Source organism: Chlamydotis macqueenii, chromosome 6 (genome assembly GCF_036417535.1).
Source record: "Chlamydotis macqueenii isolate bChlMac1 chromosome 6, bChlMac1.mat, whole genome shotgun sequence".
Lineage (NCBI taxonomy): Eukaryota > Metazoa > Chordata > Aves > Otidiformes > Otididae > Chlamydotis > Chlamydotis macqueenii.
In genome coordinates this window covers 18,884,238-18,900,538 of record NC_141561.1, presented here as the reverse complement: position 1 = coordinate 18,900,538, position 16,301 = coordinate 18,884,238, and the positions used below count along the sequence as shown (strand labels likewise).

The 16,301-nt window shown below is 40.6% G+C and overlaps 1 protein-coding gene and 1 long non-coding RNA gene across 6 annotated transcripts in view; one reads left to right on the top strand and one right to left on the bottom strand.

Annotated features, from left to right (window-relative positions):
• Positions 1-7,736: 7,736 nt before the first annotated feature.
• LOC147600199 (uncharacterized) lies at positions 7,737-9,316 on the bottom strand. The gene is made up of 3 exons (XR_015258956.1): positions 9,251-9,316; positions 8,854-8,903; positions 7,737-7,949 (listed from the first exon to the last, which is right to left on the bottom strand). It is a non-coding gene; the product is annotated as an uncharacterized LOC147600199 (long non-coding RNA).
• A 1,849-nt stretch (positions 9,317-11,165) lies between these two features.
• The window catches only part of IFIH1 (interferon induced with helicase C domain 1), a 30,138-nt gene continuing 25,002 nt past the window's right edge, over positions 11,166-16,301 (top strand). For 3 of the 5 annotated variants that reach the window (XR_015258955.1, XM_086751374.1, XM_086751373.1), the window contains exons 1-2: positions 11,166-12,132; positions 14,048-14,204. Coding sequence is in view for 4 of the 5 variants with exons in the window: in XM_086751374.1 (XP_086607500.1) it covers positions 11,683-12,132; positions 14,048-14,204 (607 nt within the window). In the remaining variant the exon portion in view is untranslated. The remainder of the gene's footprint in view (positions 12,133-14,047; positions 14,205-16,301) is intronic. The other 2 variants (XM_086751375.1, XM_010117589.2) reach the window with 2 other exon arrangements.

Sequence of the window (16,301 nt, the reverse complement as noted above, 5' to 3'; positions counted from 1 at the left end):
CTTACATGTAGGAGTATAGATATAGAGCTATATATATGTATATATGTAAAATCACTTTCAGGAACAATTGTAAACTTTCTTATTACAAAACGAGTAAGCTTAGCTTGTGTCCAAAGCTGACTACATTAGAATACAATGATTAAGGTCCGTAGGCTTTAAATACAGTATGTACTGTATGTGCATAATGCTTTGTGAATACTTAGATTTAATTTTATTAAAATATTATTCTGCTTCAAATGTTGTGTTTATTTTAAAATGAACTGACCTTTTTATTACCGTTTTAAAATATTTTTAAATGTTCACATGACTTTCTAATCTTAAAGCTTTAATGTGAAATTTCTCTAGGAAGAGAAGTGGTTTCAGAAAAGCATGTAACCCAGTTAATGGGGGAGCAGTTAAATTTTAACTAAAACCAAATTGAACCCTCTGTTCTAAACCAGTGCTAAAGAGTAATGTAATAGTGGTCAACCTTTACATTAATAGATACATATATTATCTGCTGGGGGAAAACATAAACCCAAGGTGGCTGAATCTTCTCTCATTTAAAATCAGTGTGCATGTTGAGCTACTGAGCAAGGCTCTGCTTTGCCTTTGCATATGAAGATACAAAAATTAATTAACTGAACACTTTCTAAGTGAAAAGCAAAACCAACCCTTCCTATACAAGATCAAATTTTCTTCTGCCTCATGCTACCGTTGATTGTTCAAAGGTCTAAATGCTACTACATGCTGACCACTCCTATTCTACCGCAACAGGAGGTCTGCACCGCTTAGTGCTTTGCAAAACCAGATCCTAGATGACAGCATCATTGGGCCAGTCAGAATCTCTGCCTGCATATACTCCATTGAAACAGGAGTGCTGAATAACAAAGTGAAATAGCTTCTGCTTTTTTTTTTTTTAAATAGCAAGCATTAACAACTTCTCTATCTCAGTCTAGTAACTAATACTAATGTCTGTTACAAAGAACAAGCTAGCACATTTTTTACAAAAGTATTTGTGGTTATGCTACATTTAAAAGTCTGGTATAAATTAAAAATAAAATTAATGAAAAAAGTGTAATGCATGAGCATTGCTTTACAAAATGCCTTTTGTTCAATTTTATTACTTGATATTTCACATTAATGCAAAGAGACTCAGCAAAACAGATGGACTGGGGAAGGAGAATTGGGGAAGAGGAAAAGCAGTAAGTTTCAATTAATCCAAGTGAAGGAAAAGCTCCATCTCTTACTCCTTTTCTTGGCTCAAAGAGGCTTTGTTCCTTCCCTTCTCTTTGTCTGTATTTATCAAGAAGAAAAATCTCAAAAGGGAGACTTTGCAAAGGTATGGAGATTCTAAGCTCCCTAGACATCTGCCAATGAATGAAGAAGCAAAACATGAAAGCTCACAACTTGGCTGGCAATACTCTAGCTGTCCCTTCCCTGCCAAAGAAAGATCTGCCTTCTCAGATACTACTTTTGTTGTGGAGGCACATGAACACCCACTGCTTCAAGCTTTCTTCTATAGAAAGGTACAAACCATTGGTTTTGGAAATGTGATAATTCTCTAAACAGCAAAAATTGACTCTTGTTTGTTTGATATTTTTTTCTGGGCAGGGTTCCCTTTAAGCCCAGTCTGATTCTGACTTGATAGAAATGGGTCTGTGTTATCCAAATCCCATGTTATTATGTGGGAATAATATAAGGGTTGCATACCCGCACGTCACACTACACAGCTGTAACATATCCGTAGAGGCTTTTAGGATTTAAGGAGATAAGTTTTTGGTCTTGCTTGAGCTTAGGAACACTCATTCTGGCTATTTACATTTAAAACTTGTGGCTAAAAAGATGTATAAATTATAACTTTTAGATACAGAGAAGTATCCTGGAAATGTAGCTGAAGTACCAAAGCAATTGGGACAATCATTCCAAATGTGAGTACAAATCAGCGGAGCTCTTCATGAAGTTCATTAGCTGCCACCAGCTGTGGGTTTAGTACAGTGTTTAAAGCAAACAATAGATTGTGATGCTTGTCAGTATTTAAGCTGTGCAGCAACATGCACCATTTGCACGTGCATGTCCATCTACATGCACAGATTTACGAAAATAAACATAAGCCATGTGTCTTGACCTACCTAACTGCTGCATCCAGGAAGCATGTGACCAATTACATGCTTTTCTCTCCTTTTATGTTCCTGCTCTGTTTACTCAGCAAACATGCTTTCTGGTCTCCCATCTCACAGCTGCTGCCCGTGGATGAACTTGTCTACCCTTTTCGTGCTGCAGATTGTGCCCTAGCAATCTCCTCTCTCTGGTGAGCCCATCTCAGCTTCCGCGTGACTCACCAACATTATAAGTAACATCCAAAAAGCTAAAAAGCACTGCTTCACATGGCCTCTTGCTGCCTGCTTAGGTGAAGCAAGTTGAGTTTCACAGATGAATTCCATGTCCTCCTATTTGAGAGCTGCTGAGCTAGCCTGGACATGAGTAGAATAGTGGGAGACTGCAACAGCAGCATAGCGGAAGGGATGATTCCTCGAATTAAAGCTGTATGTAATACCACATCTGCAGATTAGAAGCTTTGATGTTTCTAACTCTTCTGTTAAACATTTTTACACTGTGAACAGATGTCTATGCTAGTATTTAAGGTTTGACTCTTCATATGTTGGTTTAAATCAGAAATAATTAATCCCAGTGAAGCCAGCAGTTATAGGTTAACACATTTTTCATAAGATTGGGAATTGGGTCTAGTGGGCACCTCCTTTCCATTCATCTACAGGCTCTCTGTATATACACATAGAATGATATTTTCCTCCATATACTGAGCTCAGTTTTAAACAAAGCAGCAGCTTGTTATTTTGTACAATACTCCTGCAGACCCAGAAATTGGCTTTTGGATGTGTCTGAAATGTTTTTGTGGCATCAATAGTATAGCGCCTTTTTCAATACCACCGAGATAGGACAAAAAATTACTTTATTAAAGAAAACCTGAGAGCTTTTCTCCATAAAAACATCTGCGCAGGTTCCTCAAATACACCATATAAGTGTGATATATTCCCAGCTCGTTGTACCAAGAAATAACACATAGCAGTTTGTAATTTATTGGTACATTGTCAACTTTAAATACTTGTTGTTAAATACTTTTTTTTTCATTTTGAGAGTAGTATTATTGCCATTACTTTCCTCCCTCTTCAATTTTTCAGAATCCCAAATTGATGGTATTTCATCACAGCAAAAGTAAATGGTTTCTAAAAGGATACAATTCCCAGACTTCTTAGTTCCTGTAAAGCAATATAATTATATTCAGTCATGTGGAATTGACTAAAATACAGTAAAATGTTGACAATGAGAGAAATTATGGAAATGAACAGACAGTATTTTTTTAAAAAAATATTATTAATTATGCTAACATACACAATTTTATCATCTTCTGACTGTTACAGATTAAGTTCTGCCATGTTTTTTTAAGTAAGAGATTAGGCACAATGAATTTCTAGGTAGCAAAGACCTATCAAAACCAAAAAGAATTGAAAGCTGCTGCTTCCAGCAACTCTTTCTAGCTAATGGTAAAGCTACTGTAAGACGGTCTTTGGAAAAACAGATTAACTTCATCTATAGACACTCCAAGCAAGACTTGCACTTTCTAGTTAAATTAAGGTTTTTAAAAAAAAAATAAAAAATAAAGCCTGCATAGTTAAACTAATGTCAAATGTTGATGCAAGAAGCAGAAAAAAAACCTCTATTCTCCTCAATGCAACCACTTTTTTTCGTTTTTCCACTCAGAAAAGCTTTTAGAACTGGGTAACTTATTCTTTTAGCATTCTTTCAACCTACACGAAACCAAGCAATTTTAAAAGTTTTGGTAAAATGTAGGCTATCCAAAAGAGCTCAAGGATAAGCCTCATAGCCAGAAATAAACAGTAGATATCAAAATTTAGTATCTTTTACCATCCTAAACCTTCACAGAAGGTTAGTGAAGCCATGAGACAAGCCTAATAGAAGATAACTGCAATTCAAACATTAGCATTCACTCCTTGTTTTGAAACCTCTAGTTGCCAAGTATTTCCAAGAATGAGAAAGGGGTGGCCCAGCAGATGAGACATATGAACTCACCCAGCGAGTTTGACACTCAACGAGGCAGTTGGCAGCAACCAACCAGCTCTCTTCAGATCTGATTCTCAGAGCTTAGTCTTCTCCTTCACCAAGACTGACATTTTTGAGGCTAAGCACTCACAGCACTGAGCTCTTCTGAGCAGGAAGCAACGCTTGTCACTGAGCCCTGTTACCATACAGGCTATACATTCACTGCACTACATCTGTTGCAAAATAATTAACTTTGCTTTTAGGAGGTTGCTGCCAAATTAATCTTGAGCTATCCTTGGTCAAATTCAGATTAATTCTATTCAGGTCACTTCTTGACAAACAGAAGTTCCAGATCCAGTACAAGGTAACAGTGGTGCATTAAGGGCATTATCCTGACCGACAAAGCAGGAAACACTAACCTGGTGCCTATATTCACCAACAGGAGCAACTAAAGAGTGAATTAAAATGTGTCTGATAAGCAAGGTCTGTGTGTGAGGCTACTGGTTTGTAGGTTTGGGGTTTTTTTTAATTTTTGCTTGTTTTTTTAAATTTTGTTTTGTTTTTAAACCATGAGTAATTTGTGACACTTTATTCAAACCCACACCATTACTTGCAGCTGCTCCAAATGGTTGCAATTATGCATTTAACAAAGTTTCCAGAGTCAGGTGGGTGGGGGTTTTTCCCCTCCTTTTTTGAATACAAACAAAAATATAACCTCAGTATAACTAAAGCAAACTCCACTAAAATACAGGTGGATGCACTTGTTTGATTGTAGTATCTAGCAGCCATGCACAAAGCAAGGGACCTAGTCTCACTTTCAAATTTAACATCAATTTTTAAATGAAAATATTGGTAAATAGTAAAATTGATTCAGATTGGAGACAGACTTGGTATGCAGCCATTGGTATATTTTAACGGCTGTCCAGACACAGAATTAATTTTTCAGTACCTTCTTACTTACTTGAAATAAAAAGAGCATGCAGAAGGTCCTTTAACATGATTACTCTGACCTAAAAATTCCTTCAATTTTATTAGGAATGATATGTACTTACATCATACAGCAGTCCAGGTGTCACTTATATACTACATCTGAGCATGAGCCGACAGTGTGCCCGGGTGGCCAAGAAGGCCAACGGCATCCTGGCTTGCATCAAAAACAGTGTTACTAGCAGGAACAGGGAGGTAATTGTCCCCCTGTACTCGGCACTGGTGAGGCCGCACCTCGAGTACTGTGTTCAGTTTTGGGCCCCTCACTGCAAGAAAGACATTGAGGCCCTGGAACGCGTTCAGAGGAGGGCTACGAAGCTGGTGAGGGGTCTGGAGCACAGGCCTTATGAGGAGCGGCTGAGGGAGCTGGGATTGTTCAGTCTGGAGAAGAGGAGGCTCAGGGGAGACCTTATAGCTCTCTATAACTTCCTGAAGGGAGGTTGTAGTGAGCTAGGGGTCGGCCTTTTCTCTCGTGTAGACAGTGATAGAACTAGAGGCAATGGTTTCAAGCTGCGCCAGGGGAGATTCAGGCTGGACATTAGGAAATATTACTTCTCGGAAAGGGTAGTCAGGCACTGGAATGCACTGCCCAGGAAGGTGGTGGAGTCACCGACCATGGGGGTGTTCAAGAAACGTTTGGATGTTGTGTTGAGGGATATGATTTAGCTGAGAAGTATTGGTGATGGTTGGACTGGATGATCTTTTAGGTCTTTTCCAATCTTGATAATTCTGTGATTCTGTGATCTACTCTGTACATAATTTTTTTTCTACACTTGAAAAAGAGTATATTAGAAGTTACACTTAATGGGAGAAAAAAAACAAGATCCACAGACTAGATCATGTATGAAAACCAAGACAACACCAAGTTTTATCAATGATACTGAAGCAGCATGTCCCAGCGCTTGTATCTGCATGAAGGCATCACGATGGCAAGCTTACTTTTTCTCACTGTACCTCTACGTATGAATAGTAGATAGAACTGCATTTTTAATGAAGAAACATTTTTCTTCATCTAGCTACTTGGGGGTTTTTTAATGCCCACTTGGGAAGTTCTTTGATTATTAATGAATGCAGAATTTGGCTATTCTCTTTGGAATGGAAATTTGATGGACCAAATTAAAGACTCCCACAGGAAGCATCTGCCCCCTTTACGCATTATTTACATTTTCTATACTGAAACTTTATGATATTGTAAAGTTGGAAATACAAAGAAAGTTTTGAAAATTTAATCTAGATAAATACTTCACTACTATGGGCTGTAGCAAATCCTGTTTGTATAACAGGGTTTTGTATAATGCAGTTAATATAAGTTATTATTTTGTTTTCAGAAAAGATCTCCTGGAAAATTGTTTACTGTACAAATAAAAGCACTTGTCCACTGCGCATATATTGTGTATTGCATTGAAAACTTATTTGCAAGAAATCTAAATATGCACAAATAAATGTAATGCACTTATTTCAGTCATAAGCAACAGGATGTAAACATTTCATTTGTGACTGACTTGAATTTACTTACTATGATGGAAACACCTCTAACAGGGATCCAAAAAGGTGGAATATACCTCTGTATCAAAAATATTGTGGAAAAAAAATAATAATTCTATTTAGTATACTCTTAACACTATGTGAATAAACATAAAAGCACAGGATTACAAAGAACACCACTCACTGGCTTGAAGCACACAGAACAGAGACACAAAATTAGACCTTTTCAGAAAATCCCATGCACACAGCAGTCTCCATGTACCATACTGACCTCCATCCCTCAAGTAGGACTGGAAGTTATATCCATGTCTACACCCTCTAGTTTCACCAGCTGAGGAATTAAAAAAATCTAAGGTAACTTCTAGGTACAAAATCTGGGTAATAAAGCTGACAAATGCTATCTATTGAGGCCCAAATTTCAACAAAATATTTTGATGAAAAGTGCTGTCTAAATATCTGTCTTCAACCCAGACACTTCCGCTCCTTGAATCATTTTCTTTTAGAGAATTTAGGGTGAATAATGGAATGCGTTTACCATGCAAGTACCAATTCAGCAAGTGATTTTACGGATCCAGATGAATAGCAATGGAAAACTTTTGAGATAAGCCGAGCTCTTAAAAAGAAGAAAAAATAAAAATTAAAAAACCCAAACCAACCAGGCAAACAAAAAAAAAAACCAAACCAAATCAAACAAACAAACAAAAAAAAAAACCCAACACACAACTAAAAACACCAGAACACCACACCTACAGATCTCCTTGGGGAAAAGCCTTAAGTGGGATTTAAAAAACACAATCAGTTGGAGGCCATTCCAGCTGTATTCAAATAGTATTATCTGAGCTTGCCTCACAAAAAAAAAAAAACACCACTGTATTGCAACAAGCTGAAAGAGTGACAAAGTTTCACCTAGAACATTTTGGTTTCTTAATGGAATCCACTGATCTAGTTTCCCCAAATTAGCAGAATTTTTCAGAGTGTGCTATCTGAGACAGTGTGCTACTACTAACGAAAACAATGCATATAGCATTTAGGGTATCTGATGTTTTATTTGTGTAAGCAAGCTACCCATTTATAAGATACAGCCTATTATGTATGACCATAAGCTTTTCCTTTTCATTAAGCTCTTGAGCTTAACATAGAAATTTACTTGTCTGGAATTACACGTCTACAGATAAAAAAAAAACATGCTTTTTTAGTAAAATGCATATAGTAAAATGCAAAAAATATTTATTGCTGTGAAACATGCACTTAAAAATCAAAGTATTCATTCAAAGCACATTGTCTTATAGGACGGGAAGATTAAAAACTACAATAGCTTCCATTCACAGCAGTTCTTCTAAACATGAACTTTGACAGGTTGGTGATACTCTTTTCCTCCAGCAGTTGAGCACTCAGAATGCCATGGTGCACTGCAAGAACTAGAAGAGAAAGTAATAGGCAAGTCATTGTTTAGAGATTTTGGAAGTGTGACAAGTACAGTTACACTAACCACCAATGAGATTCAAAAGGAATGGCCTACTTCCATCCTGACAGATGGGAGGGACCCACAACTTTAATAACAGAAATAACTTATCTGCTAGATGAAAAGCATTCACAAAATTGTATTAAGAAATAGTCAAGGCTGTTTCTGCTTTTGTATTTTTAGCAACGAAGCTGATTCCTCAATCTCATTTCATACTATTAGTTAGAGCATGTCCAAAAATGATTGAATAGTTCACGTTTTGCTACCTACATTCTACCAATAACTTCCACGATCTACAATGGTATTCCAGCAATCATTTCACATAGCAATAAAGTAGTTACACCACTAACAAGTAGGACTGTTCACAGTAATAATCTGCAGTAGAATAGAATAGCAGCGAATACCAATTAAAGAATTAAGCTTTCAATATTAAGATGAAAACTGCTTTATATTCTAATACTAAGAGAAATTATTTTTACAGGTATTTTGATTATTTCATTACAATTGCATGCATTAAGTTAAATACACCATCAGGAACGATGACCATATCTTTATCTTAATTTTCGTTTAGAGAAACTTTGAAAGTTTAATGGAAGCTCCAATTTCTAACACTCATACTGCTGGTGGTCAGCTTAACATGAATGAAGCCACTCTGTCAAAATTACTAAGTGCAAGACATGCAAATCAAATAAAGCAGTTATACAAATAATACACCTCCACAGTATCTACATGCCACTATAAATGCTCAAACAAAACCAGTATTACAAGTTATCAGTTCAGAGAATTTAAAATACAAGTTTCTCATCATCACCAAGAGGTTCAAAGTGATATCAGGATTCCACTGAAGTCCGACTATGTACAAGGATACATCCTACCTGGCATCATAACTCTGCAAGTTTCTATCTGAATGCTCGAAGGATAATTTAAAAAAAAAAAGTCAGAAGTTTATCATTTATATTCTTGTCAACAATTAAGTTTCAGCAATGACAGCGACCATGAAGAAACGTTAAAGTTTCTCATGATCACCAAGTTCAAAGTGACACGCCTGCAACCTGCCTCCTCTCACACACCCCCGGCTCTGCGGGCTGAGCAGTCCGGTTCCGCGCTAGCACCGGGAGCAAACCATTTCCTCCGTTTCCCTCCCGCCTGCGCGGCAGAGCAGGCGTGGAGAGCCGGGACGGACCCCTCCTCTGAGCAGCGCGGGCCCGGCCTCACCGGAACCGCACCGCGACAGCTCCGCAGCCCCGCGGCACCCACCCCTCCAAAGCCGGAGCGGCGGCACGGAGCTCCAACGGCCGCAGCGGCGCCACCCCAGCAACGCCGCGCCGGCCCCGGCCCTGCTATTGGCCAGCCGCAACCCCGCCCGCCGGCGCGAGCCCTGAGCGGCCGTTGGGCCGCGCGCGTTGCCCAGGCCGCTGCAGCGCGGGGCGTTTTCGGTACCGGTAACCGCTGAGTGTATTTGCTGGAGGCGTTGGCGGACCTGCGCTGGTTTTGTGCGTGCTTCAGCCTTTGCGCCTGAGCCGCCTGCGCAGCTGTAGGCGTGGGCTTTGGCTCTGCGCAGCTTCTCCGCCTGGCCGTCCAGGGAGGGGAGGCCCTGTGCTCGTGCCCCTGCCTGTGAACCCTGTGACCAATTTCAGTCACATCTGAAAGGGACAAAGGCCTCAACAACCACTGAGTTTATGAGGAGGGTGAGCATCCAGCTGGAGGAGAGCAAGGGAGTCAGGATATTTGTATCATCAGTGGACGGAGTAGGAGCTCAGCTGTCATCTGTGCAACTTTGCAGCAGCCAGAATAACATCCAGTAGGACTGATTATTTTTTTTTCCTCTAAATCTAACTAAATCACAAGTTTCCTTTTAATGCCTGCAGACTCTTAGAACCTGTAAAGGATTGTTGTGGTATAAATACAGTGGGCATGATTCTATGATTTACCACTGCCACATACACAGCTTGGGAAACAAAGCAAGTGTACAAACAACCTGTCCACACATGCTGCACCCAGGTAACTCCTGCAGGCTCCTGAGGCCTTAAGAGGCAGGCTGATGTGTCATCCAAACAAGCTGCTGAAGACAGAAGAAAAAGTAATAGGGGAAAAAGCAGTGAGACTTCCTTGAGAAGCCTTTAAGAAGAAACTTGCACAACGCAGTAATAAAAACAAATGACGAAATAAGAGTGAAACATGAGAGAAGCAGAAAGGACAATAATGAAATGAAAGTAAAACAAATTTAAGTTCTGCAAAAGAACCCTCCAACTGAAGGAAGCTCCACTGAGAGCACAATGCTATAGCACATCTCAGCATGACAAGCAGTTGAGGGCACTATTTGAATTACAGGAAATTTTAAGCTGGGAAGGGACCTCTAGAGGTACCTGTTGTCCTTTTAAAAGCAAGGCCTTAAATCAAGGGCCCTGTCAACCCAAGTCTTGAATGTTTCTGTTGAGGAAACTTCCAGTACTTCTCTGGCAATGTATTCCAGTGTCTAATTGTTTTTACAGTAGAGAATATTTTTTTCTTATACATGGTCAAAATTTCCCCTGAGGAAAAATGTTCCAATTGCCCCTTGTCCTGTGCACCCCTATGAAGAGGGATACAACTTTTAGGATCTGGAAAACTGTGGTCATATCTCCCTTGAGCCTTCTTTTCTCTAGGCTGAATAAACCCAGTTCCTTCACATGGCAAGCTCTCCAATCCTGTAAGCATTGTGTTGGACCTCCACTGGACCCTCTCAGATTTTTCACTCTCTCTCTTGAACTGTCCCAGATGAAAACTGAATACAGTAATCCAGGTGCTCTCTATTTACTCTGTCATTTTGCTACAAAACATGAAATTGAGTCAAGGATCTGTTGCCTCACCTCAGAATCACAGTGAGGTTCACGAAAACCCCATGATGGAAACCAAGCCTGCTCCTGAAGCTCAGTGACATCTACCATATGGGTGAAACCACATCTCAGGGAGAGACTGTTCCAGCAATCTCAGAGACCACCCAACAAACTCCTCTAGGAAGTTCATCACATGCATCACAGCTTCCTGCTCTGTATGCAAGATGCAAGTCTTCAAATAAAAAAAAAAATTAAAACCCAAAAGATTAAAAAAAAAAAACCAAACCAAAAGGGCACCAAAAAAAATTCTCTTTAAGACATACTCAAAGTAAACCATTACAAGTCGGCTTTATTTCCCCGATGGCTTTTTGTGGGTCTGTTTTCTACAAAAAGGCTTATCTTGCAAATGACTGCGGACCACTAGGTCACCTGGGTCTACCACTGCCGAAATGCCTGGAAAGCCAGCAGCGCAGAACACCCTGACAAGCTACTGACCGGCTTTTTTTTTAAACTCACGGTTCCTGTTAAAGCTTTCCTTTTAAACATTCAGGAGTAGCGCGGAGCCGTGCTCTTCCCTCCGGGTACCGGGGCCCCCGCCCCGGTGCCCCGTGTCCCGGCAGGCCCGTGCCGTCACACACCCGAATTGCAAACGAAACCGAAAGCCGGGCTGCCGCTGGGATAAAGCGGGGCAGGCGCGGCGGCCCGGCCGCAGCCTGAGGAGGCGCGGAGCCAGACGCCCTCCTCCCTGACGCCGAGCCGGATCCCCCGCGTCCGAGGACCCCGAGCCCCGCAGCGGCCGGGCTGCCTCGTCTGCCCCGCAAGGCAACCGGCACCCCCCGGCCCGTTCCCGCAGCGGCGGCAGAAGCGTCGGCGATGGCAGCCCAATCTCGGGACGAGCGCTTCCTCTACATGATCTCCTGCTTCAGGCCGCGGCTGAAGCAGTTCATCCGTGTGCAGCCGGTGCTGGATCGGCTTCCCTCGCTGAGCGCCGAGGACAGGGAGAAGGTGCGGGTGGCCGCCCTGCAGCGGGGCGAGGTGGAGGGGGCGGAGGAGCTGCTGCGGGCCGTGGAGCGGGGGCCCCGCGGGTGCGGCTGGTTCCACGAGTTCCTGCAGGCGCTGGAGCACGGCGGCTGCAGCCTGGCCGCTTGCTACGTGAACCCCAGCCTCAGCCAGCTGCCCTCGCCGGCCGAGGAGGCCGACCACGACCTCTGCGTGCACTTGGTGCAGCTGCTCCACAGCACGCTGGTGGACAAAATACAGAGCGTGCAGGTGGCTGAGAAGTGCCTGCAGATGGGCATCATCCAGGAGGAAGACCTGGATCGGGTAAGTGGCCCTCCCACCAGGCCAGGAGCCAGGCTGTGCCACAGGCACTGGCCATCCCCGGGAGCTGTGGGGCAGATAGGAAGTCACAACTAGAAATGTAAGGGGAGTACCCAGACTTGGGGGAAAAGAGAAATGGTGCTCCAAGTAAGCCAATGAAGAGTGTTGGCAATGGGCCAGTAGATGGGATGCCAGCTAAGAGCAAGGGAAAGAAAAATGCCATGAACAGAGGATTAGACTAAGCCAGTGTCTACATGGAAGGAATATGGCCAGCTTTACTGTTACTTATCATTTTGCTGCAGACCTTAGACTCAGAAGATCATTAACAGTCTTCTGGCTGCTGAACCATACCAGGAAGTAGTGATGGCCTGTAAAGTCCTAGAGAATACTTGAGTTAAAATAAAGCAAGACCATCTCTCCCCCCTTTTTTTGCCATAGATTCACTAAGCAGTATCATCCTAGACAGTGAAACTGAGCAGATATACCAGTTTGACAAGAAAGAGCAAGTATTAACCTTTGATGAAAACATTTGCCAGTGTTTTTTGCATTTGGCTAAGAATGACTTGCCTGGGTTAGTGTGAAACTTCTTTGGAACCCCAAAAACATGATACCCTGAAACAGTGTTAGAAGAAGGAATGAAAATAATACTTGGGGGAAACAGGCAATCAAAGGGTGGAACTACATCATACTTGCATTCTGAATTTTTGCATCCGCCTTTTAGGTAGTTTAATACTCCATCTCAGTTACATGACAGTCATATACGTAATTTTGCCTGGTGACTGTCAGGTAGTAGTACAGGCCAGCTGCACTCTAAAGGATGGGAAGCAGAGCATGGTAACACAGCAGGCAGAGGCAGGGGCCTTTTAGCAGGTTACTGGCTCCATTCCCTGGTGATGGGTCCACACATTCCCCCTGCTCGTATTTTCATTAAGCCCTTCATTACCCTTCATAATCCTGTCAGTTTCAACTCCAACGGTGCTTAGGCTTTCTTAATGCACTTCTATATCCCTTTTTGTTTACCTTTCCCTACTCCCACTTCCCATGCACTTCCTTTTAGTGTTCAATCTCAGTCAGGGGTTCCTACTGCTATGCCTGCCCATTTTCTTGCATATCAGGATGGATGATTCTTGACCCTCAAGAAAATTGCCCTTGAGGACTGAACAGCTGTCTCAGGCTGCTTTGCTTTTTGTTCTTAGAATCATAGAATGGTTAGAGTTGGAAGGGACCATCAAGAGTCATCTAGTCCAACCCCCCTGCAAGGAGCAGGGACCTCTCCAACTAGATCAGGTTGCTCAGAGCCCTGTCCAGCCTGGCCTTAAACGTTTCCAGGGACGGGGCATCCACCACCTCTCTGGGCCACTACCTCTTCTTCATGTGATCACATGTCAACTTCTGCTCATGACAGCCTTGGGACACTTTTCCATAGCTTTTTTGAGGGCAATAGCCCTCTTTTCTAGAGATGTAGCTACTGTATCTTTAAGGGAGAATTTTGATTATGAAGTCAGAGTTTAAGAAGGAAAATGTTCCATTTTATGTATGAAGTAATGTTACAGATTAAGTCTGAGTTCAGGTAAGCTGTATGACATCACTTTAGTGTGAACACCAATTCTTATTCCACAATAATTATTATATAGTGGTTATTGTTATAACCATTGTCCCATACCACCAGTCTCTCTAATTAAATTTCAGGTCTCATAAGTTTCATATATCCTAACCAAAACCATATGGGATAAACATGACATTGGACAAAACTGCAGTAAGTCTCTTCTGACGAATAGCAAGCCACATTATATCTTTATTTTTAAGTATATTTAATGATGAGAGGGAAATGCTTTTGTACCTACGCGATTCTTACTGACTTCCCTGAACCATTTCCAAAGTCTGTCTCAGGACTGGAGTTTTTTATTGCTTTCACCAGATCCACACTGTAACTGACAATCATGGGAACAGAGATGGTGCAAGGGAGCTACTGAGCAGAATAGTGCAGAAGAAAGATTGGTTCTCTCCTTTTTTGATTGCTCTGCGTGAAACCCAACATGGAAGCCTTGCAGATGACTTAAGCGGAAATACAGGAGGTAATAGTCTTGTTTCACTAGTACTAGTGTGTTTTTTCTAATCTGTTTTTTTTTTTACTGTTACTTAGGAGACAATGCAGGGTTCTCACCATATTGATTTCACTGTGACACTGAGACTAATGCTTTCACTTGTCCAGGGATTTCCAAATCAAGTTATTTAACAGCATATTCAATAGATTCTGAAACACTAAAAATCCTTATTAAGCAATATCAGAATTACAATAATATATATGTAGCTGTAATTAAACCGAATCCTTACCTTTTATAACCTATTGGTTTTCAATGTCATGTTCGTATAATAATTCATAAAAAATATTCTGAAGATTAATTTGAACACACAAAACAGACTTTTTCTGTATTCCTCCTTCAACACAGGGATTAGTGTTTCCTTTATAGAATGATTTACAAATCTATGCAGCATTTTAAAGTATATTGCTATATGTCTCCTTGGGGATAAGACATTGATAAGTCTCAAGACATTGAATAAAATTTACTATAAATAATAGAATAAACTAGTAAAGAGATTATTTACATAAATGAAACTAAAAGAGCTACAGGTTTTATGATACAACTTTTTTTTTTCCTGTACAGCGATTACCATATTGTAAAATTATCCCAGTGCTCCCCTGGATTCTAAAATATCAAAGAGAAAGCAGCCCCCAAATACTCTATCCCTCTTTTTTTTTACTGGGCTTTACATATAAGATTTTTGAGATTAAAGTTTTTTAACAGATTTCCCATTTAGCAGCTCCAGCCTTCTCGCTTGAGGAGCTCACCAGAACTATGTCTCTGTACTTTCAGTTGCTGCATATGGGACAATGCATTAAGACTGGGATAAGGGGGGCATGAAGGTGTCTCTTCTAGTTGGGGACAGGAATCAACCTGTCTTCTGCCAGACACAGATGAGCAGCTGCCATATTTGAGTATGCAGTTCAGAGGTGGTTGAGTGTTCCAGTCTGCAGGACAAGACCAACCAAGTTAGAGCCTCAGAAGATAGTTCTGAGTGAAAGTCAGACGCTAGGAATAGCTCAGCAGCTACTGTTTTCCTAATTTTCATTTTATGTGGCAGCTTTCTCAGGCTTAAATTCTTGTCTTTGTTACTTTGCTATCAGTAAGGTTAACAAAGTAATACATATTTAGCAAATATGCAAATTCATAAAATTATTTTCATAATTTTATATTCAGTTCTTTTCAAACTTTGCCTTTCTGAATTTTCAGTATTGTGCAGACCATATAGGGTAAAACTTAAGTTTAATTCAGTTGTTTGATGCAATACTGAATGAATGTATTTATTCCACAGTTTCTCAGTAATCTTGGCAATGCAGGCCCTAAAAGAAATGGTACAGATCAATATGTAAACCAAAAAAAATGTGTTGCTCTTACCAGAGGATAAGAAATTTTCCATGTACACAGTCTTGTACGTGTGTAGATATGTGAAGTGTATGATTGCTGTAGCATCCACTGATAGAAGGTCATGGACAGAAAACACTAAGAACAGGCTCTTTGGGTACCTTGCAAGGAGAAGAGTGGTGCTACTTTTTATCACTCCAGCTTGATCCTCAGTGATTTGTTACCGCAAAATAACATTGTTATTATCAGACATCTGCACATAAAAATTGAGAGCTTTATAAAAAAATAAATTTTGGAGTAAATTAAATCTATTAATTTCTTAAAATTTAATATCTAATTGCAGAATAATTGAGTTCCAAATCTGGAAAACCCTAGAATGCAGTCTTACGCAGTTTTTGTTGGAAATGTTTATAATTTATTCAACAGCATTTTTTGCCTTTGGAGCATGCCTAGTTCCACATGAGTCTAATGAAAGTAAAAGAACAAAGAAGTCAAGGGGAAATTATTTCCGCATTTGAAATAAGGCAAAGTGGAAAGAGGGAAAACATTTTGTGAAAGCTCTCTCATGTTTTCTGTTTTATGGGCAAGTTTTGAAGTCCTGCTGTAAGGTACATCCATTTATGAGCTTACAGGACCAATGGAATTGAGAATGTAGGAAACATGGTTTACCCCACAAATTCCATTTTCAGATTTTTATAGTGACTGCAAATATTTGAGATCTAAGACCAACAACTTTCTTAATAAATA